Source organism: Plasmodium knowlesi (genome assembly GCF_000006355.2).
Source record: "Plasmodium knowlesi strain H genome assembly, chromosome: 4".
Lineage (NCBI taxonomy): Eukaryota > Apicomplexa > Aconoidasida > Haemosporida > Plasmodiidae > Plasmodium > Plasmodium knowlesi.
Genome location: NC_011905.2, coordinates 433281 through 460230, shown reverse-complemented (window position 1 = coordinate 460230; position 26950 = coordinate 433281). Strand labels below are relative to the sequence as shown.

Genomic DNA, 26950 nt, shown 5'->3' with positions numbered 1-26950 from the left:
ATGTGTGCTTCTTCACTCGTACCAAATGACAACCATTTTTGGCTAGCAATTATCGGTTCTCTTCCTAGTTTCTAAATATTTCAGTTATACCCTCGTCTATACGCAGATGGTGCCACAAAAAGCGTGTAATAATGATATCGAGTTTCTATATAATGGGAGAACCCTTTTAGGGGGCGGGGGAAAATATATAAACAAGCCAAAACGTTGCAGTTGTGAAGTTACTAAAAATGTTCGCCTCAATGCAGCGTGTTCTTTTTTACTTTGTTTACTTTTGCCTCTAACGTGGAGGAAAGGACATTCCCCTGGGATCTTCAGTATATGGAAACTTCGAAAATTGGCACCCTGGAAATTTGATTGCCGAATTACCCTTTTTGATCACTTCTTGCTGTTCTACAACTCCGACTTGTATACTTTTTTACATGCACAGAGAGTGACGTTCACGATGGGGGTAAAATTTGTTGACTAATAATAAAATCTGCGTTCTTCAGTAGTTGGTATATAAAAAATGGTGAAACATCTGCATGTATGGAGAACCCTGTGTGGATTTATAATTTCTGAAATGAAGGGGAAAACAACTGTAGGCGTGTGGAGATAAAACGCAAGAAAAACTGCATTACATATGTTCTTCTACAACTCCCAAACAGGTTAAAAACAACTCGACAATTCGATTAAAAAAATTGGAGTTCTAAAAAATCGAGATTTTTTGACAAAAAAAATTTATTCAGATTTTTACTTAAATGTTTGAATTATTTACTTCTTTTGATTATTCGCAGAAGGAAATTTCCTTTACCGCTCACAGTTACCTTCATTACATAAAAATACCCGTTTTAGAAAAACATTTCGTTGAACATTGAAAGTATATATTATCATTACAACTAGAAAGGGGGAGGAAATTATGGGCGTTTCGACAGGGAGGCAATTTGTGTACAATTATTACTTTGCACTTGTTCATCTAAAAAAAGCGCTGTCGTATTACGTTTCGGGAGGTATTTAAAATTAAAAGCGAAAATATATAGATAAGTTTAAAATAACCAAAAAATATATATAGGAGTTTTTTCTTTATGCACCTTAAATGGTGTTGGGGGAAAAGCAAAACAACAAAAAAAAAAAAAAAGCAGAATTTACAACAAATTGATGCACAATTTTGCATCTCGCGTAAACCAAAAAAGTTACAAAAATAATGTTACAAAAAAAAAAATAAAGCGGAGAAATTAAATCACGCCGAACAAATGTGCAGGTGTGTTTTAAAACGTTATTTCCGCTTGTAAAATATTACAAAAAAAAAAAAAAATTACAACGGAATTTTTCTCCTTTTTTTTTTTTTTTCCAATTGAAGAAAAATAATTTAAATCAGTAACAATTGCCTGCTATATTTTGTCGTGAAATAAATTCATTTCACTTTTGCGGGGGGAATGAGGGGAGGGGCCACGTTAAAATATTACCTAACTGTGGAAACGTTAAATGGTGTAATACAAATCAATATAAATGTTGCAAAGAAACACATTTTGGAAAAATAGAAGAATGTACACAAGTATACACACACATGATAAAATATATATATATGTGAGTGTTTTTATTCGCATCCGTGTTTGACACATTTTTTTACCACCCTCAAACAACCGAATTGGCTGATTTTTTTTTTTTTTGTTAAGAAAAGGCATCTTCAAATGTGACTTCTCTGAAAAGCGGAAACATGATTTAAAAATCTGATATTCTATAAAAAATAATACATAACACATCTCACGAATCTGCAAAGAATTGTAAAAAAAAAAAAAAAAAAAAAAATATTTTTTATTCCTTCTGTCCGGGGCACAACGACTTGAGTTCCTACTTGTACAGCTAAGAATGATTCCCTGAAACGCTGGGGCGTGGTAAAACTTGTATTCATGTATGCATATATATTTATGTGTACATTTCGCCTTTATCCCAGGTAACTTTCTTGTTTCATAGATAACATTCGCTATAACCCCTCCCCTCCCTTTGTTTAGTTCCTTTCGCCCTCGCAGTGTAATACTTTGAAATTTATTAAGAATTGATATTATATACGTTTTTCTTTTCTCTCCCATATTTAACTTTTTTAAAAATTCCATCATTCCTACTGCTACTTGTGTACATTGATGAGACACGATTCGCTTGCTTAACACATAGACGTGTTTGCAACATCAGTGTGGTTCACTTTGAGCAATACAAATGGGCAAAATTTAAAAAAAAAAAAAAAAAAAAAGCGTTGTGCATGCTCCCGTTATCCCCTGCATGATTCCGCAATTTACCTTTGGGAAAAAAAACGTAAATGTCAATGATTAACACTTGGACGATCAAATACGGCTATAAAATATCACCACGTAAACAGCTGCTTCTATTTTTTTCCGCCCTTTCATTTGTACCACATGGTAAGCGTTATTCGGGGCATGCACACTACACGGCTGGTACTCATCTCCTGAACGGTAAAAGGCATTTCTTTATGTTTTAAGAAAATTTTATTTGGTATCCCTCGTTCGCTCTCTCAACCTGGTAACATTCAAATGCTCCTTTACAGTACGCAATTACAACGTGTTCAAATATGTAACTTAATGTATTCACTCTTTTCTTATATCCTCCTTTGTATCCCTTTTTTTCCCCATTCTGCAATTAAAAAGGCTTAAACAATTACTAAAAAAAAAAAAAAATACCTATTCTTAATTTACACCATATGGGGGAAAAACCATTTAATGCTAACCCTAAGCAAAAATTGCTCTTTCGTCATTTACATATATGAAACATTCCTTAGAGGAATTTTTTTGATTAAAGTTCTCTAAATGGGTTTATGTATATACAGATGTGTGATGATATTATTATATATGTTAAAGGGAACATTAAAAAGACCACAGGCCCTTTCTTTTTGTTCATCGTTTTCTTTTAACATTACATATATGCCAGTAACTCTGGGTGAGGTGCGTGCTCATGATTGTGCGTATACGTGTGTATGTGTTGTGTGTGCTTGTGTATGCATGCTTAGTTAAAAATTATATTTTTTCCCACAGCATTTAACTATACTTTTACATGTCACATTTTTTCACCACCTTTTGCACATTTGTTTACACGACTTTTTCACCATCTGGTTAACTTTTTTTTTTTTTTTTTTACATGGTATTCTTTTGGGCCTATGGTTTGCCTTCTTTACATTTGTCTTTTACGATTCACAAAAACAAAAAAAAAAAAACACACAAATAGCGTATTGGGCTCATCACCACACTGTAAAATAATATACACTTATTTATCTGCTAAAAATTAGTCAATTGAAATGGGTCTACTTTTATCTTCCTCCTCCTTTAACTTGAACTTCCTGAGCTATACCCCCTCCTATTGTTGCGCTTTTTCGCAGAACAAAATACGTGGGACACCTTTAATCCTTTCTGGCGCTGGGATTATTCAAAGACTCCGGGAGATTAACCTCCGTGTCCTTCTGCTCCTTCAGCGGTGATGGGATTTTATTTAATGACGTAACAATTTTAATTTTTGACAAAAGGTATTTATTTAACGGTTTAAACTTAGATCCGTTGATAGTTTTTCTGGTCTTTGGTTGGATGGTAGTCTTTTGTATTCCTTTTCTAACCACTTTACTTTTGTTAGCCGTGATGACTTTATTTCTTTTTACCGAGAGATTGGTGGTAGGCCGATTATTGCTCACAGCAACGGTTCTCTTATTACGATAAAGGGATATATTTAAGTTGCTTAATTTGTGGTTTGGAGCTTGTACACTTTTATAGGTATTTGCACTGCTAGTAATTACAGTACTTTTGTGTGATGGAATTGGCTTAAATATTTTTCTTGGTTTGCTTCTTGCTATACTACTACCACTCATGTATGTAGTTCCAGAAGATTTAACACTATGAATCATATTTTTCTTATTAACGAAATATTTGTTATTATAGGGAATATTATGAGTGTCATACGCATAATGGGAATTACGAGTGCTTGGTCTACTTTTAAAATAATCTGTGCTTGCCCCTGAGTAAAATTTCCGACCTTGGTAGGTATTATGTTTTTTATCAATTAATCTTTTGCTAAAGAAGGGCTTCTTAAAACTTCCTGATGTTCTACTGCTGGTAAATTTTGATCTTCCACCCCCTCCTCTGCCTCGATAGCCTGAGCTACTTTGTGTTAGGTCTTTTTTACTGAGAAACCTGGATTTATAATTATATTTTTGGGTGTGTTTTAAATTTAAAAAACTTTTTTTCCCGCTTCTTTTCTCCTTGTTAACTACATCGTCTAGGGTGCATGACAAGTAGTCCATTATTCTTTCACTTTGTTGGCTCTTCATTTTATTATGGCTCCTTGGGGTAAATGTTTTATATAAGTGGCCGCTATGTGTATACGTATATACTTCACGACAATTTCCGTTTGCGTATACGTAAATTACTTATGTAATCGCCTTAATACGCATAACAAATAACGAGCGAATGAAATGTGAAGGGCGACGTTGAAAATATATGGGGCACGATAAAACAACACAAAAGTTTTCCTTTACATGGGTGTGCACGGCCTTAAGCAGCAGCACGCAAGTTAATATATACAGCGCATTGCAGAACAATACAATACACAAACTATGCAATATATTTTTACGAAAAATAATAAGAATCGCTAAAGCTAACAACAAAATTTAAGCTCACGATAATAAGAAGCACCTTTAAAAATGGGAGTAAAAATATGTATATATTTTTTTTACTCTTTGGGCAAACATATTTGTAATTTTTTTTTTTTTTTTAAATCTCGCACAAGATGAAAAATCTGAAAGCATATAAATATATTTATTTATATTCATTTATTCGCCCAATTGTGTCATCCATGTATTTATATACAATCTGCGTTAACTTTAATTTTTCATCATCTTGCGAGTTTTTCTGTTTAAACAAATTCTTAAACTTCAGAAAACGAAAAATTATTGCTTGGGCCTTCTGTTTTGATTCTTTATTTTTTAATTATTTTCTTTAATTCATTTAATTTGGGGGTGTACTTGTCATATATACCTGCAATAGGGTTATATATGAATTATTATTATAAGATAATATTTTTTTTTCGTTTTGCATTCTTCAGTTTATTGGGGCAATTCTTTTGCGCGCATTTTTTTTTTTATAAAAAAAATTTTTCCGGCTTTATTTTTTTCTCGCGACAATTTATGTATATTAAAGATGTGATATATATATATATATATTGAATGGTATTTTTTTTCATTCAAGCACTTTTGAACACGTATCTTTTTATAATTTATCGCCACATAAGCAAGCATGAATTATGTTCATATGCCATATGCGGCATACTGCATTTTATTTTTGTGGCTTTCTCAAAGGGCTAAAAAAAAAGAAAATGGAAATACAAGTTAAGCCCTTTTGTTGCAACTCGCCACAATAAGGACCTTTTTTAGGGGGGAGCGTATTCTATTTTAGCGCTCCAAGCATGTTGTTTTTAAAGCATTCTGCTGAAAAAAAAAAAAAATTTATGAAACGGAGGAAAGGAAAAAAATTTCATACATCTTTTTAAATATTGAATATTTTGCATTTATAATTTATTCTTACCTCTAAAAAATATATATATTTTTTAAACTGCATCTTAATATGCTACACGTATATATAACAGATTTTTTTCTACTTTTCGTGCTTTTTTCATCATTCTCGAAAAGAAAAGAACCTCCCGAATGGTCTGCGCAAATGGTTCAAAATAAAATCGCCATCAAAAGGGTGAGCCCGTTTAAAAATACATTAAATGTTAGTTACCATTAAATTATACTATATATATATATGTACACTTATGCATTACGCTCATACCAAGCGCGAAGGTTAAAATAAAATTATTGCTCAATATTTGTGTGGTTTATGGTTGCAAAGTAGTATAAAACTTTTCCGCGTTATAAAATCACAGAAACAGCTATAACTTCAATTTAGCATCTTAAAAATAAAGAAAAATATCATGATTAATGAAAATTTTTAGTAAACCGTCCTTTTATGTTTTCTTTTTTCTACATAGAATAAACCTTTACGCATTAATTGTCCGAACAGTTATTTTAACCCTAGACCTATTCTTGTACTAATGATTCAATAACTTAACGTCAAATTTTTTTTTGCTGTGTATTTTTTATGTATTTTATCGTAAGCACATTTTTATCCAATTGAAGATTTTTTTGTTAGACAGTTGATTACCTTTGTTATAATACTGCGCACGGTTGTATACTTACGGAAAAGGTATTGTGTCAACAAAAATTAGTACCTCTTCATGCGGAATTTTACTCATTTTTTTTTTATGTTCACAAGTATTACAAGCAAACAATTATTGTTATTTCCTTTTATCATGTGTGTATCCACTGTTCAGGTGTGAACGTTCCAATTATGAAATAGTTGCATAAGTGCTATGCCATTATTTGCAGGAATGTAGTGATACAGGTAATTGTAAGTTACAGCTTTTTTTACAATTACTTATCCTAGGTGTTTTCTTGCCACATCTTTAATAGATCTACATACATTGCACAGTGTACTTTTGCAGCACATTTAACCAAGGGGTCATTTTTATTTTAAAAATAATTTTTCTTCCAGCGTATGCACTGGTTTATCGGAATGGTGAAACACGTAATTTTGCATACTTTACAATGAATTAGAGCATTAATTGTTAACCCTTTCGTGTACACCGCATTTTGCTGCTCCGAATATGTATCATATTCTCCTTTTCGCTAATTTTTCCCCATTCTACTTCTATATATATTTACCTTTTTTATGTAATTGAGGATAATGCATTTAAATTCCTTTGCACAAAGAGGTTATATTCCCCCATGAACTGCATGTCTTGAAAAATATGTCTAATTGGTTATGTTCAATCACAAAAAAGGAAGCGTGTATTATCCGTTCCTCCCAGGAAGACCATCATTTAGGGCAGCTAAATAAAAAAAAGAAAAGGGGGAAAGGACAATTCATTGCTGATTTTTTTTTTTTTTTTTTAATTTCTATTATAGGCTTGAATATGTAATCAGATTTCCCTTTTAATGTTAAAGGGAAAAGTTTTATAATTCACGGATTTAGCACAATTGACATTTCTTTTTTTACACAATTTAGTGAAGCAACTCAGCTTTTCCACTATTCATTGTGAAATACTCGAAGTGAAACTAAAAAAAATAATAAATGTGTAAAGTTCACTACCCGGGAAAGGACATTTGCCTCCCAATTGGATAATACAGACTGCGACATCCCAAGTAAAAACAGTACACTTTAAATCGCTGTTAAATAGAATAGCATATAATTCATTTGCTTCAAAGATGTAACATAAAAATAAATATCACAAAGGGTACATTATTATCAGTTGATGCACTTCTTATTTTTAAATTTCTCATATCTCAAAGTGTAAAAAATTACAAAAAGGTAAAATGATGAAAAGTTCGTGTCATGAGTTGTCTAAATATATGCACGTATGTATATGTATAACACAATAACATGGAAACAGTTAAACCACCTATAAATATATTATAACATGCGAAATAACATGTGTTTTGGGACAAAACTTCTTTAAGCCTAGTCAATGTTCTATTCGTGCCTGTAACTTGTAATATTTCTGTTACTAAGTTACTATTACTGTTAACGCGTATCATCCTGTACAGTTAGTTTATTAATAAATGAATGATGAAGGCTTCAAAAATTGTCCCAAAAAATATATATAGAACAATATATTTTGCATTACTTAAAAAAAATGCTCTGAGACATATTTCATTCTAATAAAAGTGTTATAAAAAAAACATTACACATTATGAGCCAAGGAACACGCCTGATGTGTCATTTAAAGCTCAAACGTTTCACTGACATAATATGTTCATATGTTTTACCATTTATATATGTTGGATAATGAATAACATAGATGTGTAATACACATAAATATTATGTATGAAAACCGTCTCATCACACAACTTTATCAATGCATCCATATTCATTAAAAACCAATAAAAAATTAATGATATAAAAAGCATTTCATTTTACATTAATTACAAATATACGCTAAGTAGGATGACATATCTGTTATTAATATGAAATAACACTACTCTGTGAATGAAAAATTAGACAAATAAATAAGTTCGTCCAGGAGGCCTAAGAATAGTTAATAACAGTAATATATTAAACTACCAAAAAAAAACAATGCTTTAAGTAAATACAGTACATATCTTTTTTCTTTCTAACAGTAGGCGCTAATAGGTTGTAAGGCAAAAATATTAGGTCTCATTTAAGTTAACAAAAATGTTAAATGTTTTCATCATCACATGGACAATTCTGTACAATTGATCCATAGAATTATAAGGCTCTTTGTGTAGGTTATGCATTAACAAAATATTTGAACTTAAAAGCTTCCATATTTTTTAATCATATATAAATAATTAAGGCTTTACTGAAAAACAAACATTTGTCTAAATGTTGTTCCATAAAATAGGCTTCAGCAAAGTGTTTTTTTCTTGTGTACTATCCTCGGTCGAGTTAAAAATTTATGGAATTCTTATTCATATGGCATTAATGTTTTTTAATATTTCATGAAATTGACAATTCATCCTAACGCTCATGACATTTTAAACAGTATGACATGTGCAAACACTATGTACTATTTTAAAAAAGAACGAATTATCTTTTTACTACATTTTTACAAAATCTAACATTACAGATGTGCATTGTTGTGTAATTTGCTTCATTTCTGATCTCAAACAAAATTAAGGAATTAATTTAACGAACATAATACTTGTTCACAATGTAATGTTTAACAAGAATGTTATAAAATCTGAATGCTATTCTTTTATGTCCAGGTTTACATTTAGGTCAATTAAATTACATTTCAATTCATTATTGATTTTTATGTGAAAAGAACATTTTTTGTTGTTGTATGGATAAATAGAAATATTGGAAAGAATACTTCAGATTTATTGTACCACATTCATAGATTTATTGTTGTGTTACGCGTCATGTAATCTTTCTATATAAGCATAAAGACACAGATCACCTGAAATTTATGCGAGTACAAATTGTTCAATTTACCGGATTTTGAACTTAACCCCTGAAAATGTCTATATTGAAGAATTTCTCAAATATATTTTTGTAATTTATGAGCACTTAAAAATATGTATGAACTTTTTGTTTCAACCTATATGAAACAAATTTTATCCTCTTAATTGACAAAATAAATGATGAATTATAGCCTTTTACGTCCATAACATATAAGACACCTTCAAGTAACCTGTGCCTTGATAAAAGGGAGCATAACGTGTAATACGATGTTAGACCTTTTAAAAGGTTTATTTTTAATTCAAAAAAATTGTTAAAAAAAATATAGACATAAAGAAATAGTGAATTAAGCAAATGTTTATATATAATGGAATATAATAGTGACACCTGTAAATAGGGATGTTATTATAATAAAAATAAAAAATGCATATATGATTGCGCTCCTAGGCCTTTTTTATAGAAGAACATTTTTAATGAGGTCTAAACGCTACATGATAGTAAAAGTTTTTAGTAGTCAGAAAGGTCTATGTGCATTGCTATCATCTAATCACTTTTTATAGGGATATAATGGTATGTTCTTTCGATCATAATAAAATTTTCACATTTATAACTTCGAATTTTCATTCTCATGACATTTACATAATAATGAATTATGCAATGAAAATATTAATTTTTCGAGAATCGATCAATTGTTTCTAAGAAGGTGAATTATCTAAATTCTTCCAATAAAGCTCTAGTAAATTAAGGTAAAATCATAAATATTGCACTTGATATTAGGGCTACCTTTAATTTGCTAATGTATTTTTATCTTTCTGCGTAAATAGTGTCATTCTATCATATGTTCCGAAAAAAATATATTCTTCCTATTAGCAAAAAATAAAAAAAATTATCGAGGCATGTTTTATAAGAGATGTACCATGTAAAATAGAATTGCAGCACCAAAATAACATCATCGTTTCCACTTCAGTAATTTTGAAATTATTGTTGCTTTCAGAAATATTCAAAGAAGAGGTATATTAAAGAAGTTCTTATAAGAAACAGACTATTTTCGTCAAAACTTATGTATGAAATAATTACGATAAAAGGTTTAGCTTTACGATAATATTATGTGATAATGCTCTACATTGGCTACATTAAAAATGATCAATACATAAATCACAACAACTTTTAATTAAGTCTTATGTAACACTAGAACAGAAGACGGAAAATTCATAATGTTAAAAACTTCTGCAATCAAATTTATTCTTTGTAAACTAATATCTTTACTAAATATTTCTAACAAAACCTCGGAAACTTCATGTGTTACCTTTTATTAAATTATTCAATTACATTAATTACACTTTATATAATTCTGCTGTAACCATTATATAACACATAAACTATATAACAAATTGCGTTCTTTCGTTGAGAGAATTAATTTTAAATAAAATATTCATGTATTAAATAAAAGCATTGGCATTTAAAAAATAATATATTATGTAATATCCAATATATAAAATAATAATTATTAAGCTTCTCTTATATTTATTATTGTTATTTTAAATTGTAAATGAAAATAAATATCATTGTAATATTAATTTAATTAAAACATTTTTTATTAATATAAGTAAATAATTTAAATAAAATAAGAGCATAAATATTCACAAGATTTTTGATATATATTTATGCTATAATACACTTATTAATTATAAATATTTATAGTGAAATTAATTTATTCTATATTAATTATGTTAAAATTAATATTAATATATTAATTTAAATACACAAATTAACGCTAATTAATATATTTAATAAAATAATAATAACTAAATAATTAAATAAATTACATATTAGAATAATAAACATTTTTCTTATATTAAAAAGATATAAATTAATTGATTAAAATAATAATAATAATAAACAAGAATAAAACAATTTATTATTTAATAGAAATATTAATTGAAAAATAATATTATACTAATATTATTTTTAATAAATTAAATAATAAATATTATATTTTTATTAAAAAAAACATATAATATATATATTATAATTATCCGCTTCTTATTTGGTTAACAGTTTAATTAATAAATATAATATTTATATATTTAATAAAATATACAATTATTTAATTAATAAACATAATTAATTCATATCTTTTATTCAAAAAAAATATATATATTAATTTAACTAGTCTTTTATTTCATAAAAAAAAACAATATATATATAATTGCAGTTAATTTATAAAATAATATACTAAATATATTTATTTCAAAAATAACAATTTGAATTTATTTAATTTACTTTTTAAATTATTCTTAAAAATGTTGTATTACACATTAAAGTAAATATTAATAATAATGAATTATTTATAACATCAAGAATAAATTAATTAAAAATAGTTTTATAAAACAATTTAAAATAAATAAGGTCATTATATATTTACTTAAATTAAATTAATAAATACATATGCTCCCAGTAATAATTAAATTAAAATAATTAGCTATATATGGGTAATAATATGTTATTTGTAAAGAAATTAACTTAAATTAATATATATTAATTATTCTTTTTATAGTTAATTTTTATTGAATTACAAATTAATAATATTAAATATATTTGAATTATTATTTTTTTAATATTATTTTTTATTTATTTTAATTATTTAATAATTTATTATTGTGTAATTTATATTTAATTTATTTGTACTTAGTAAATTAAAAAAATAATATTTAATAATAATTGAGTTTAATATTTTATTACAGTATAAATAATATAATTTAATTAATTATGTTTTTTTATATTAATATAATTAATTATTTATTATTATTATTTTTATTTATTTAATGAAATGAATTTAATTTTAGTGAAAAATAAATTATTTATTAAATCATATTAATATATTTCTTTATCTTATTTTACAATTAAATACTAATTAATTAAAATTTAATATATATTTTTTTTGTAATAAATATTTTAAATTAAAATACCCCAATAAATATTTTATTTAATAACAATATTATTATATCTATTACCGTTAATAAATAATAAAATAGTACCATTTATATTCATTTATAAATTTAATATTACATATATTAAATATTCATTATATATAATAATTATTATTTATTCATTTTAATTAAATTAATTATATTATTTAATATATGCCTTTTTTATTCATATTATAATAATTTCCTTATTAATAAAAATAGGTTCTTTTTAATTATTTATATATATATTTATGATTTAACTGAACTGATTTATATTTATTTTACCTTAATTAATTAATTTAATTTACCATTGTTTCATGTGATTTAATTATTATTTTTATATAACGTTATTATTAATTAAATTAAATTAAATTGTTTTCTTTATATTTTAACATGTTAATGAATTTAATTATTTATTTTATGTCTTTTAAATTTCATTTAACACATTATTTTATTTAATCAACATCATTACATTAATTTTTACTTTTAATTAAAAAATAATTTATTATTTAATAAATATTATATATTTTTTTAATATCATTAATTAACATTTTTATATTATAATCTATTATAAAATATATTATATATATTTTTTTAAAAGGAATAATTAATTTCATCATAACAATTTAATGTTATATATATACTTGATTATATTATTAAATTATTCTATTATTTTAGTTAATTTCATTAAATATTCTATTTGTTATATATTACTATTAAATTATGTTTATTTTATTGATTTATTATTATTTTATTATTATATATATATATTTTTTTTACTGTTTTAATTTTAACAATTTATTATATTGAGCTGTTTTTTTTCAATGTTAATTTTTATCCTTTTAAAAGAATTATGTGCTCTATAATTAACATTTTGTTTTAAATTCTTTTCCACTAATATAAGAATACTTTTAAATATTATGTTCACTTTTAACACATTAAGAACAATCATGTTTATTAGATGCATATTTTTTATACCCATTTAATAACACATAAAATATAAATTAGAATGATTTTTTTTTTTTGATTCCACTACATTATGTAAATGATACCTAAAACGTAAAAGAAATTTTAATGTTTCAATGAACCTCACAGTTCCTCGTTGATGATTTAAATTCATATTTCCTAATGATAAAACTATGCTCGAGTATAGTTTCTTTGTTTTTATAAATTATCCTTTTCTAAAGCATGTGTGTAACAGTTCGTTCTATGTAAAAAGGAACCTTTTTTCATGATTATAGCTAATCGGTGAACATTCTTTTGATAATATTTCTGAGGAGATCAAGTCACAAATTTGTCCAAGCGCACAATCTATTTTCCACCCTTTCATTATGTACACATATTTTTCTATAACGTTTTTTAAACAAGAATAATGCAACACAAAGAACATAATTGAATAAATTATATATTAACAGCCTAAATATTTAGCAAACGTAGACATAACGTGCGAAATTTGAAAATACGTTGTATATGACATATTGCATATGGAGGGAATTCGAGCCGTATATTAAATCTCCTTGAAAAATATTTTATTATAGGCTAATTTAGCACAAGAACGTTAAAGATCCAAGCAAATAAATACTGTGGAACTCAATTCAGAAATATTAATCTTAAAGTAATGCGTTCATTTCGATTAGATTGAATTTCCTGTGGGGCACTTTAAAAAAGTCCATATAGCTAAAAGGTAAATGTTTGTTCTAATGATATACATAAGAACCATAGAATTTATTCTTCAATGCTTTATTTTTTTTTTTATCTGGTGAAAGAATTAGCACCTATGACATAAAAGACAAAAATAATTGAAATAAAGAGTACATTAAGAGTTATTACTTAGCAAAAATAAAACCTTTACTACTTTCCCTTTGTGAATTTGAGTCTATATCAAAATTCATTTATTATTTCAGGTAATTTTACCTTAAAAACCAACATCAACAACTTTATGTTACATTTTAGTACATAATATTATCTTATGTTTATTATATATGTATTTTAGAAACGTCTTATTTCATTTCAAAAACTAAATGGAATAAAAAGAAACGTAATTAATGCAGAATGGTTAAGGAAGTAATTTCTTCCAGTAACGTTATATGATAAAACATACAATACAAGATTATTAAGAAGAATGCAAAGTCTTGTATTAGAGATAGTGAAAATGATAATAGTGGGAAAAAATGCTTTATTCTTAAATAAATTAATTCTATGTAAGACATAACAATCTTTGAAGCGAATTTGGATTTATAACAGGAAATTTTTCAACATTTTTAAAAACTCTTCTGAATACATTTTCCTTATATTTGCATTCACCTTTTTAAATTTACGCTCAATAATGTGCAAAAGATAATAGGAGAGTTTCTTTTAGAGTAAGTCTTTTCATATAAAACCCTTGAAATTTCACTTTGAGGATGTGTTTTAGAAAGCGCTCTAAATTTTTCCCTTCCATTTGTCTAATAACGAGTTTGCTCATACGACTGCCGATCCTGTACTTATGTTGTACATTTAACCTTTATTGGTAACAGGTAATCCTTCTTAATTGATACATATTTTTGTGTTTTTTTTTAATATACATCCTACTATTTTTTTCAAACATTTCATTTTTGCTAAAATATATGATATTCATTTACATTTACCATGCGCACACACTCCATTTAATGGTATAAAGTTCATTTTCAATCTTCCTTTGAACTCCCATTCTTCTTGGACACATAAAATCTATCGTATACAGTTTCGCCACGAATTGCGTTACCACTTCTTTTTCAACTTTTTTTTACCATATTATCATGCTCAAGGCAGTGCTCACATTAACTTATTCAATAAAAATTATGTCGAAAGGATAATGAAAAATTAATGGTAGATTCGTTCCTTGCAAGTTTTATAACCCTCCTGGCCCTCAAAAAAAATGCAGAACGCAGTTCTATATGTCACCTGTGTCAAGAGACAACCGCAGAAAAGAAAGAAAATTATATACCAGTATCATTCTTGTGAAGTGTATAAATATTTTTTAAAAAAAAATTAACATTTCCCCCCTTAATAGCTATATATCCAAATTCACCTAAAATATATAAATTTTATTCTATATTTTATTGTGCGTAATGTGTGCGGTGAAGATGTTTAATACCTTTGTTAATTTAACAAATTTAAGTTCTTACAATTGATGCGACTTTAAAGAGCTAACGTGAAACAAAAAAAAAAATAATAATTGAATAAAACGCAGTTCACGAAATGAAGAAATTTTATAAAAACCATTCTATATTTGTAATGAAAAAAATTATAAAATTTCAATTTTTTAAACGTACATTTTGAGGTACGCACAATATAATCCAATTTTTCCAGAAAATGAAGCCAAGTAATCATAAAACGAAGTTAACAAAATATAGAAGGGAAAAGCACAACTCTGTAGAGTTTTCCAAGGACTCCGATTGTTAACATTATGATTGTTTTAAGGAAAACAAAAATACTTTGCATGAAAAAATACTTATCTCCTTTAAAATGTGTATATTTAAGGTCAAATTTTGCTACTGTAAATTTGGATTATCAAAAAAGTAAGAAAAAAAAGGAATACACTGGGAAAAGGAAGTTATACTCACTTTTTAGTGATAACTCAAATATATGTGATAGGTTAATGTTATTGAAAAATTTACCCAGGGACAAAAATGAGAAATATGAAGGAATTAGTGCAGAGGTAATATACAAATATTTGCTGAATAAATATAAAAAATGTTTTAACTATATAAGCTTTAGTGAAATAATACAAAGCATAAAAACATTTGATGAGTTGGACAAAAAATTTAGTCGCGATGGTGATTTTTTCGTGTCAATAAAGGGAGTAGATAGCAGTGTTTTATGCAAAATAAATGAATTCGAATTCAGTGAAAAGGATTTACATTTTCATAGAAGGGAAGTATTAGGAAAAATTTGCAATAGATTGATTAAATATGTGCATGAAATGAGCGGAAATGAATTAATTCATTTTATGGTTTATTTTTTTAGATGGAATAAAAGTGACAGTAAGTTGTCTCTTTTCTATAATTTTTATTTTAATCATGTTTTTGATAATTTATATCTTTTTGGTCATGAAATTTATAAGGTCCTTTTTATATTAAACACATATCTCATTAATAATGATTCTAGCATTCTTTTTGATGAACATTTAATGGGGAAAAACTTGTTTAATGTATACAATTTCAGAGAATTAAAAAACAAGGGGAATTACTCGCTCAAAATAAGCAAAGATGAAATTTACAAGAAATGTTATGACAAGTTGTTAGAGGACATAGATAAAATTGAAAAGAAGAACGTAGTAAACATTTTAAAGTTATACGTTGACAATTTAAGTAAAAATATTAACATAGACAGGAAACTTGTGGATAATGTCCACAACAATTTAACAGACGAAAACGTAGACTATCTTGTAAAATTGGTGAATATATACTGTGACATGATTAAGAAAGAGGCATATTGCACTGTCTCGGTAGTTTCCAAGTTAAAGGACGTGATTTTATGCATCTCTAAATTTTTGAAAGAAAGAGAAAACGAAAAAAAGTTTCTCTCTGATGTAAATTATAGTACACTACTAAATTCGGTAAATAATAAAGATGTTTTAAATAAGATTATGGACAACACCTTTGGTCTGTTGTACGAACATTTACTAAAAACTTTTTCGAACGTAAAATTTGAAAATCTTCAGGCTCTTTCTATTTCACTCATTTCTATAAAAAACATACACTTTACTTTATTAAGAAGGAAATATTTCACCAATAATGGTTTATTCAGCGCTACTTTGAAATTCGGCTTAGATGTGTCAAATAGGTTCCTGGAGAAATGCTTAAAAATAAATAATAAAGATGCAGTACACATTATACATAGTAGTGATGATGTCGCATCTAATGGGATAAATCTGGAAAATTTTCAGAAAGTAAAACTAGAGAAAAGAAGAGAATATTATTTTTATAAAATAGAAAATTATTTTGATTTTAATTTCAAATTGAAAGCTAGTGATTTGTTGTCCATTAAAGTTCTGTCTAACTCTTTCGCAAAGGCAGAACAGGTGAACAATTCGTATGATTTTTATTTACTGTTTAATAACATTTCGTGCATCTTGTATTATTTTTTAGTAAATAAGAATACAATAACGAGATTTAATGATACATATATATATGTTTTGAATGACCTCTCTTATGTATACAAAAATGTGAAAAATAGAGCATCACATAGTAGCCTAATTGCAAGTGGTGTTCAGAAGTTATTTTGCAAAAACGTTTTAAAAGTCAGCGACCTTTATATTAAGAATATTCATGAAGAAAAGAACTTCCAAAGAGATCAGTATGTGTGTTCCCTAATATTTCTGAATAATTTATTTTCCGATAGAATTGTTCTTTTTGAACATATAAACAATGTTTGGTACCACGTTTATAAAGCGTATAACTATTTTAAACGCAATACGATGCTAAGCGAAGATGTTATATCTTTAATTCTTCTAACTTGTTCTAAGTTCCAATTTTTTACTGAAAACAACTCAAATAGCAGGTACCACAGAAAGGAGTTAATTAGTTTAAAATATAATATCATGGATGATTTGACTAGGAATTATTTAAACACATATAAGCACATTTCCGTGGATAACTTATCAAAAGTTTTAATATCCCTGTCCAATTCCAAGTATAGGTATGAAATTAGCGAAGATTTGTTATTAGGAACTTTGAAAAAGGAAATTGCAAAGGTTAACGCAAAAAAAAACGGCGACAGCTTTGCATGTAGTAAGACTACAGATAACGCTACTGCAAAGACAAATAGGGGAAATATTCCTAAGGAAATTGCGAAACGTGATTTATTTATAAATATTAGCAAAATTATTGAATGCTTAATAAAGTTAGATATATTTTTTTACCTAAAAAATAGAGATACTTACGTGCAGCTATTTATGAAGGCCTTCTGCAGTACGGGCCTAAAATCGAATCTATTAAAAAAATTGCTCTACATAGCTAATCACTTATATGTGTACGAAATATATGGTTACGTTTCCGAAATTTTGGAAAAATTCGTAGAAAGATACGGACAAATTTCTTACAATTTTATGGAAAATGTAGAAAATAAGCTCTTTGAGAAGATTGCATATTATATATCGGAAGATGACTATATCGAAATGTCAAACACGTTCTGTGTGTTATTTTATGACTATTTTGAAAGTTTTCATAGGGAGAAGACGTACACAAATGTGCTGTTTCTTCCGAAATGCGGCACACATTTTACCAAGCTAAACTATGGAGGTGGTGGGCATGACGTGGTACTAGAGACCGTTCAGAGCAATGCTGATAATAACCCCAAAAATGTTATGGGCGCATATAGTGACAATGCTGAAAATGTTGTTAATCAAGTAGGAACTTTACAGAATTGTGAGAATAGTACAAATAAAGGCTTTCTAAAAAGGAGCACCCACGAAGCTGATTTTTTCATAAGTGATATCGTAAATTTCTTTAAATTCTTGAAGATAGATAGAGGCAAATTTATCCTATTTCAACTTTACATGTACCTTTCTAGTAGCAAAAAGTTCCAAAAGAGTGATGCCTCATCATCGGCGTTTCATATGGAGGTGTTCAGGGTTTTACAGGAAATTCATCCAAAGTACCTGTGGGTGCAAAATTTCAACATTAAAAATGAGGAAGGGACATTTCTGTACACAATCGACATTATGCTGTTCCAAGCGAGAGGGAAAGGTGAGGGCATATAAGTATTTTAATTCAGTGTGTTATTTAATTTGTTTAAACAAATGTTACGCAGGTGTGCGTGTGTATGTGTACAAGCATAAATGTACATATACATGCATAGATACATACGCATAGGTCCCTATGCGTACATATTTATAAAGTGAAAAGAGACAGTTTTTCGGGGAATTTTTCGTGATATCAACAAGCGCGAAAAGGTTAGACATTCAAAATAGTGTGAAACCAAATTTTGCGCAAGGGGGGAGGGGGGTTATTCAAATATTTGTACATATTTGCAAATGTATAAATCACTGATTTGTACACATGAGTGCATATAAAAATTAAAATCACACATTTGTGCAGTGTAAAAAGGTAGCATTCAATTTGTGCTTTTACTTTAATTATTCATATGCAACTTTTAAATTGAAAAAAAACTGAACCAATCTTTCGTTTTACACAAATTAACAAAATAAGCGAATGGGGAGAGGAGGAAAAAGGGAAAATGGGAAAAAAATGCTTTTTTGCGAAAACATTTGCAAATTACTTGTTATATACATAAACAAAATAACTAGCAACAGTTTTTCCTGACATGCTTTTCACTATTTAGGTTTATCAAGTTGGTACTAGTACCTTTACTGTCTATGTTGCTTTTATTATTTATAATGTTTTTATATATTTCCTCAGCAAGCATGTAAAAAATATTTTTTATGTTTACACCTGTCTTGGCGCTTGTTTGAATAAAGAGCAGATTGTTTTCCTGGGCATATCTCTGCACATCTAGCATATCTACCTGAAATTTGTTTTTATCTATTTTGTTCGCAACCAAAATTATTATATAATTGCTACTGATTTTTAATTGATTTACCCATGTTTTCGCTCTATCTAGGCTACTTGAATTACTAATGTCGAAAACGACTATGGCACACGTGGCGCCTCGATAATATAGGGGGACGATACTTGCATACCTTTCCTGTCCCGCGGTGTCCCATATATCAAATTTTATGTTACACGGGCCTTCGTTGTTTTTCAGCTGTTCTTTATTAGAAGAAATATTATCATTACTGTTACTGCTAAGGTTGCTGCTGCTGTCATTACTATTGATACCACTGTTGGTGTTTTTCATTTTTAGCTCGTTCATGTTGACTACATATGTGCAGAAGGAGGCACCTATCGTTGTGTTTGTGTTATCGTGAAAGGTATCCTTCGTCAAGCGCAAAACTATGCTCGATTTGCCCACTGATGATTCACCTAGTAACACCGTTTTGTAACTACTTTTCTTTTCCATTTTTCATTTTTAATCTAGTACATTATGTATACGTATATATGTGTGTATATGTACGCTGAGGGGTAAGGCGTTGCGGTCCAGTCCGGTACGGAATAACACAAAAAACAAAAGGAAAAGTAATAATAAAAGGGGGGGGGAGGGGGGAACGTCCAAAGATATGGGAGAAAGGCACGTACGTTTATAAATTACGCAAAGAAGGGCCTTTGATAATACATATCAGGTATTCATATTTTTTGGCGAATAAAACATTTACATTGCATTCCGAAGTGCTCCCCTCTACCCTTAAAGGGAAAAAATATTTACAGGTATAATTGTATAAAAGGCTGATAATAGTAATACGGTTACCAGGCGAAGTGTTCTGCTACTACGTTTTAAACAGAAAGAAAAGATGGGGGGGAAAAAACAGTTCAGCAGAGGTAAATTACAAATTATGACTTTTAGCATTTAAGTGGGGAATAAAAAAAAAAAATGTACTTGTATGTTTACGCAAATGTATACATATATATACGTAAACATGTAGCAAAAATTTAAAATGAAATTAAAATAAAACTATTGAACCAAAAAAACAAAAAAAAAAAAAAAAAAAAAATTACACATATTGTAAGATATAATTTCATGCTTTTTTTTAAAATGTGTTTTCACAAAATGTCATATTATTATTATATATATATATATATATATATATATATATAAAAAAAAAAAAAAAAAACAGCACATGAAAGTGTAAAATATATTAAAAAAAAAAAAAAAAATTTACACATAAGAACGCCAAGCGCTTTTTTAATTCGTTTCTCATTTGTATTTTCTTCTTATACAAATAAACTACTAAATTTTAAAGACTTTAAAAAATGTAGCTAAAATTATGGGTAAACTGTTTGAAGGTATACATTTTAACAGTGGCAATTATTTTCACAGGGGAGAAGAAAATGTTTCATTGTTAAAAACGCACGAAAATAAACATATAAAAGGGAAACTTGGAAAAACATGGCACGGGTCACAAGGGAAAATTTGCTCCTAGTAAGTTCTTGGTAATAGCTTCTTTCCATCATCGTAGGGGAGATATTTATTTTTGTCCTTTGGACGGTAACCTGAAAGTTGTCAAAAAAAAAAAAAAAAAAAGAAAAAAAAAGAGTGGGGTTATATGTACGGGCATTAAACTGTATTTTCCGTTTTGGGCGCTTCGCTTCTCTGCTTCTCTGTTTCGCTTCATCTGTTTTGTTTTACCTCCATAAGATATCTGTTGACACAGGGCGGGCAAACGGCGATTGGATTTTTTCTGGTTATAAAAATCAGCCCTACAAGGAAAATAAAAAAAAAAATAAATATATCTTTGCATCCCCATACGTAGTCCGTCCGAAAGAAGAAGGGAGTGGAGGAAATTTCAAAAAATGCATTTTGTTTTTTTAAATATATATTTTGACAGTATAAATTTATAAACGGGTGACTAAATACGTTGAAAAAAAAAAAAAAATTAATATGGAGTACACACCAGATAAAGTATGCCTGCAGAAAATGATCACTTGATAGATTAAAAATGTGCCTCATTTGAAGAACGCTATATTTACTCAACTCTGTAACTATGTTTCCGCTTTTCTTCACTTTTTTTTCATAAAGATGCCTGCGTGTGTGTGTGTGTGTGTCCGGGGTGAAAAGTCGTTTACCATTTGCTACTTTGCGCTGGTCAAATATAAGCAGATAAGTACATATAAACAAACACATACAAATGAGTGTATGTGTGCACGTTTCGCGCAAACTAACTCCCACAATATATCCTTTAGGAGGGAAGGAAAAATGTCCACGCTAGTGGCGGCCTGGTCTAAGGACACCAGGAACTGCATGCATAGGAGAAGGGGGTGGATATAGTACATTTAGACGCGGTGGATATTCGAATGTAGGTAAATCAAGCTGAATTTTAAAATATATCGAGTGCGTGCGGGAAGGAGCTTCGGAATTCACAACGTAATGAACTGACATGGCGATACGCGAAAGAAACTCACCCCGAAGGCGTACTCCTGGCAATTCAAAAGCTCCGTGTTGAAACAATACTCGGGGACATCCTTCAAAAGCATCCAGTCACGCACAATTCTCCACGTAATGTCAAAAATGTATGTGTTAATTATCTCGCCCTGGTACTGCTCATGTCTTAATCTCTTGTTAATTAGCCATAAATGTAAAATGTAAAAATACATCTTCATATTAAAGGATTCCTCAATCCGAAACATCTTCAGGATCTCTTCATTTTCCAGCCTTTCCATAATTAGGTGGATTAGTCTCCATGCACATTCTCCATATTCAGTATGCTTTCTAATCGTTAAAAAAGGAAAAAGGGAGGGAAAGGTACATAAATGGGGGAGAGCGGATTTACTAATTCTTCTTTCTATGGACACTCAAAACTGTATGCACAATGTGTGTTTGTTAAAACGTTAGTCCATTGGGGGAGATATATTCTTTTTTCTTTCTCGTTCTGCCAATAAGTGCAGTGGGGGAGGCGTACAAGGCACATATGCATAATTTTTCAGTCTTACAGGAAAACCTTATATATAACGGAGCTGATTAAGGAACGATCGCACTGTGGTATAGGGATGGCATATTTCGACGACTCCCGAATACTAATTTTCGTATTTTTGTCTTCATACAAACTTTTGCTTTCGATAATTTTCAGGTTGTCATATACTTTCACTTGGCTCGTAAAATGTCGAAAAGTTATGTATCCTCTGTTCAGCAGTAATAATCTACCTTTGTTCCACATCACAGAAAAAAAGAAGGTGTAGATGGTGGGATAAGGGAGGAAAAGCTAAAACTTTTAAAGGTTAAACAGTTGCGGAGATGAAAAGAAAACGTGGAGTTCCTTTTTTTCCTTTTCATTTTTCATGTGCATCTCATCGGTTCGCTCTCTTCCTCGTTTTTAATCTTCCAGTTTGATGGCATAGATAATTTCCCGCAATATTGCCTATTCGCATGAACAAACATGTAACTGCTTTTAGCCTATCCGTACGAGTCAACGGTCGTATGCTTATTTATTTGCCTTTTTTTCGTGTGCCCATTATACAGTGGCCCATTTTTTATTGGGTTCGCAGTTTGTCAAAAGGAGTTTCACTCTTTCGTGCAAAGATAGCAACAGGTACGTAAAACGTGAATATAAAAAATGTATAAAAAAAACTAAAGCAAACTTTACAATGGTACAAATTAAATTAACAATGGAGGGAATAGAAACGTAACCACATGGAGGCAAACATCATAATTTAAGAAAAGAAAGAAAAAAAAAAAAAAAAAAAAAAAAAAAAAAGTCGTTAAATATGAGACGTTAACGTAGTTCTGCATTTGCGCATATAGCAAAAAAGGCGTGTTTTATTTTTTTATTTTATTTTTCTATAAATCTTCACACACGCAATGTACAAAAATTATAACATTCGAAGAGCTTTAAGTTTTGGAGGATTTTAATAATAACTCAAAAAAGGGGTACCTTTTGCGCTCCCTTCTTGTTGTTAATACTTAAATATGACGCATCCGTGTGACATGCCTGCTCCGAAGCCACACATACATATAATGTCATTCCTTTTGATTTTCCCGTTGTGTATCTGTAGAGAGGCAAATGGCAAAGAGGTAATAACGAATTGGAGTAAGGACAAATATTAAAACATTCAAACATTCGCACTTGTTAACAATGCAGTTATTTATTTGGTTAAGCTTGATCATGCAGGACTGATATAATACCACACGACGGGTTGAGGATGTACCCTGCTTGTACATATTATTCATATTTATAAGTTTTTTTTTTTTTTTTTTTTTTTTTTTTCGTTTCATTTTATTTCATACGTTTTCTGATAGGCACAAGGGGATGGAGGCAGCGGACGTATTCGCGTGCTCGTCTAGGTTAACCAGGATCTGTTTAAAATGAATGAAAGGGGTTGCCATGCGGGTTTGTCTTGCGTATGCGTGACTTGGGTTGTCACCAGGTTGCAAACGAATTGTAAAGGAAAAGAAAACGCATTCATTACCTTGGATAGGGGAATGTCCAAACTTTTTGACACAGCCTCTATAATTCGTATATTAGCCTGATGAAATATAAAGTAATCAATATCCTCCATTTTTATGTTAGCCTCCTGTGTAGCTTTTTTGATAATCTTTGGTAAGTTACAAATGGTGTACTTAAATACTTCTTTCCCATTCATATTCAATTTTCCATATTTGTTTTTATTGGGGTTTTCCAAATTGTATTTATCGCATTCGAAGTTGATTGTTAATAAATCATTTAGTTCACTATTCGATCCTAGAGAATAATCATATATGTGGTTTTCTTCATTTGGTTCTGTTCTTTGTAACACGACGGCTCCTGCAGTGGGTAGACGGAGGATATTGTTCGCGTTTTTTTTTTTTTTTTTTTTTTTTTTTTTTTTTTTTCCAATTGGTCATTTGTTAAATAGAGAAGATGTTTATCGGTATGGGAAGTGCAAATGAGGTAGCCATTTTATTTTTGTTCTCCGAATGGCTGCTTTATCCCGGCACAGTATGCAACTTAAGTGGGGTGGGGGTATTTTCCACTTTTGTGCCGACAAACTAATAGGGAGAATTTACACATGCATGCGTCACCTGCAGCATCGCCAAATAAAACACATGTATTGCGGTCCCTCCAGTCGACAAAGTTGCTTAGTGCATCGCTTCCAACGACGAGGATGTTCCTATACTTGAATAAAAAGTTATATGCTGAAAGGGAAAGGGGGGAGGGGAAATAATGGACACACGCAAGTGGCGATAAGAAAAATGCGAAGAAAATAAACTTATCATGTGGAAAAGTGCACTCCCTTTTTTCACTCATAAAAAAAGAACCAGTAGCAAAGGCGAAAACGAATCCTGAGCATGCCGCCGTTAAGTCCATGTTAACGCTATTTTTGCACCCAAGCTTGTTACTAATGTTGTTTGCGTCACCGAACAAATTATGAGGTGTGGATGACGCGTTGATGATCTGCGAATAGTACACATGCACATGTTAGAAGTTCCTAATTTGGAGGAACTTTTCATTTGCGTTATGGCTAAAAACAAAGATAGCCGTGTAAACTCGAACAAATCGAGCAACGTATTGGTGGGGCGTCGCGTGCGATGCTCTCCCTTTAGGGGAGCATATTCAATCCACAATTACGGCGATACTCAAACGGGAGCGCGGGTGCAGGTGGATAAGTAAAAATGTGTGCGGATGTGTCTATCGGCTAAAGCACGTAATACATGCACCAACATTTAAATGCATCACGTTCATTTCAATACAGGGAAAGATTAAATGCATCTACAACGAAATGGCTGCAAGGTAAAAAAAATAAAAAAGAAAAAGAAAAAGAAAGCAACAAAACAACAAAACAACAAAACAACAAAACAACAAAATGAACAGAATAAAATTAACTTACATTACACTATATTCAATTGTAAAGATACCATATATAATGTGGAGAATATCCCCGCGCGCCGCGTTCACAAGAATTACACCCAACGTATAGCCTTACCATGTCTACACTTAACGGGTTCAGCGAGCAGCTCTTAAGAGCCTGATTAGCGCTTTCTATCTGCAGCATTGATATATTTTCATTTCGTTTTAGAATCCTTCTTTTTTTAATTCCTGTTCGGGTTCTAATCCACTAAGAAGGTGCCCATGAGTAAGAGCGCGCATGTTAGAGCGTGTATAGAGACTAAATGGGTGGTCATTTAAGCAACAAATGCTGAAACACATGAAGAGGGGGGCGCGTAATTTTTAAAGCAGATCTCTATATACATAAACGAGAAAAAGGAAACAGACACGGAAATATTACTTCGTCGCTGGTATCAATATATTTTTTTAAGTCATCATTGTAAATCTCGTTTGAGGGGTAAGCATGACCATGTCCTATTATCTTACCTCCACCTAGTGCGAAAAAAAAAAAAAAAATAATAAAAAAAAAAAAAAAAAAAAAAAAAATTATAATAATAAAATAAAAAAAATGTGAATTCTTTTTGCATGCCCATTTGGGAACAGATTCATATTCGTGCTTCGCTCAACCAGTCACTTCGATGACTAAGTTTGTTCTTCCCGGTTCTGGACGTGAAAGAGACTTAAGATGGGGGAGGGAAGCCCCGACAGACACGGTATATACACATGTGCACGCATCCATCACGACGCACCCTTAAACAGTTGCCACTCGCCGCTCGTCTCTCACTTCTTCCTCCCGTGGCGCGCACTTTAGTTGTGTGTTGCACATTCGGGGCATTGCTCATAAAGTTGTATTTACAACTCTTATTGATTTCTAGGGTTAACAGTACAGAAATGCAGTGTGCAAAGAGAACTATGACCATGTAGAGGAAGATTTTTCTTGCCTCCATTTTGTCCCTACGTTGCCGTCACGTTCGTTATATGAGTATATGCAGGGCTATACACTTGACAGTCGCTCTCTTCAAGGCATGCAAAAATAAATGGTATCACTATGTGTTTTACTCACAAAATATTTTTTTAAACGACAAAAGGGAAACAAAAAAAAAAATCTGGTGAATAAAATGTTGGAAAATTTTCAGTTAACATTTTCTTTCATAATTGATAAAGTATTTTTTTTTTTTTTTTTATTTCCCTTTTTTTTTTTTTTTTTAAAAAAAAATTGGTAGATCAAAAAAATAACACCCTCCTCAATTTCTGCTGACAGAAAACGTTGGAAATTTATTCTCGACGAACACATCCAGTGAAATACATATTTGACCACCTATTCGTTTAAAAACGTAATTTATTCCATTTGATTTTTTTTTTTTTTTATTTTTATTTCCCTATGACATCACAGGTATTGGTAAAAAGAAGAAAAAAAAAAAAAAAAAAAAAGTGAAGTGGTTAAAAATGCTTTGCTTGGAGTTGTTCCTCCGGAAAACAATATATCACCTCTTAAATTATTTTCCTCTTTTATATTACCCCATTTGGTTCTATTCAAATAACATCACTGTTGTCATATGTGCTCCTTTAGGTAGAATTGAACAAATGCAAGTTGAGAGTTCCTAAATTTG

At 29.5% G+C, this 26950-nt stretch overlaps 5 protein-coding genes across 5 annotated transcripts; 1 reads left to right on the top strand and 4 right to left on the bottom strand.

Annotated features, from left to right (window-relative positions):
• Window positions 1-3382: 3382 nt before the first annotated feature.
• Window positions 3383-4300, bottom strand: PKNH_0410300 (conserved Plasmodium protein, unknown function; the record flags this gene model as incomplete). The annotated part of the gene is made up of 1 exon (XM_002257891.1): window positions 3383-4300. The coding sequence occupies one exon, from the start codon at window positions 4298-4300 to the stop codon at window positions 3383-3385; it is 918 nt and encodes a 305-aa protein (XP_002257927.1).
• An 11089-nt stretch (window positions 4301-15389) lies between these two features.
• On the top strand, window positions 15390-18686 carry PKNH_0410200 (conserved Plasmodium protein, unknown function; the record flags this gene model as incomplete). Its single annotated transcript, XM_002257890.1, has 1 exon — window positions 15390-18686. One exon carries the CDS (start codon window positions 15390-15392, stop codon window positions 18684-18686), a length of 3297 nt encoding a protein of 1098 aa, XP_002257926.1.
• A 542-nt stretch (window positions 18687-19228) lies between these two features.
• Window positions 19229-19945, bottom strand: PKNH_0410100 (ras-related protein Rab-5A, putative; the record flags this gene model as incomplete). Its single annotated transcript, XM_002257889.1, has 1 exon — window positions 19229-19945. The coding sequence occupies one exon, from the start codon at window positions 19943-19945 to the stop codon at window positions 19229-19231; it is 717 nt and encodes a 238-aa protein (XP_002257925.1).
• A 1014-nt stretch (window positions 19946-20959) lies between these two features.
• Window positions 20960-22694, bottom strand: PKNH_0410000 (ubiquinol-cytochrome-c reductase complex assembly factor 1, putative; the record flags this gene model as incomplete). Its single annotated transcript, XM_002257888.1, has 6 exons — window positions 20960-21033; window positions 21170-21240; window positions 21435-21563; window positions 21704-21777; window positions 21943-22249; window positions 22471-22694. 6 exons carry the CDS (start codon window positions 22692-22694, stop codon window positions 20960-20962), a joined length of 879 nt encoding a protein of 292 aa, XP_002257924.1.
• Window positions 22695-23430: 736 nt separating this feature from the next.
• On the bottom strand, window positions 23431-26287 carry PKNH_0409900 (beta-ketoacyl-acyl carrier protein synthase III precursor, putative; the record flags this gene model as incomplete). Its single annotated transcript, XM_002257887.1, has 8 exons — window positions 23431-23523; window positions 23762-23830; window positions 23944-24278; window positions 24536-24649; window positions 24773-24908; window positions 25438-25569; window positions 25741-25832; window positions 26125-26287. The coding sequence occupies 8 exons, from the start codon at window positions 26285-26287 to the stop codon at window positions 23431-23433; spliced, it is 1134 nt and encodes a 377-aa protein (XP_002257923.1).
• Between the last annotated feature and the right edge of the window lie 663 nt (window positions 26288-26950).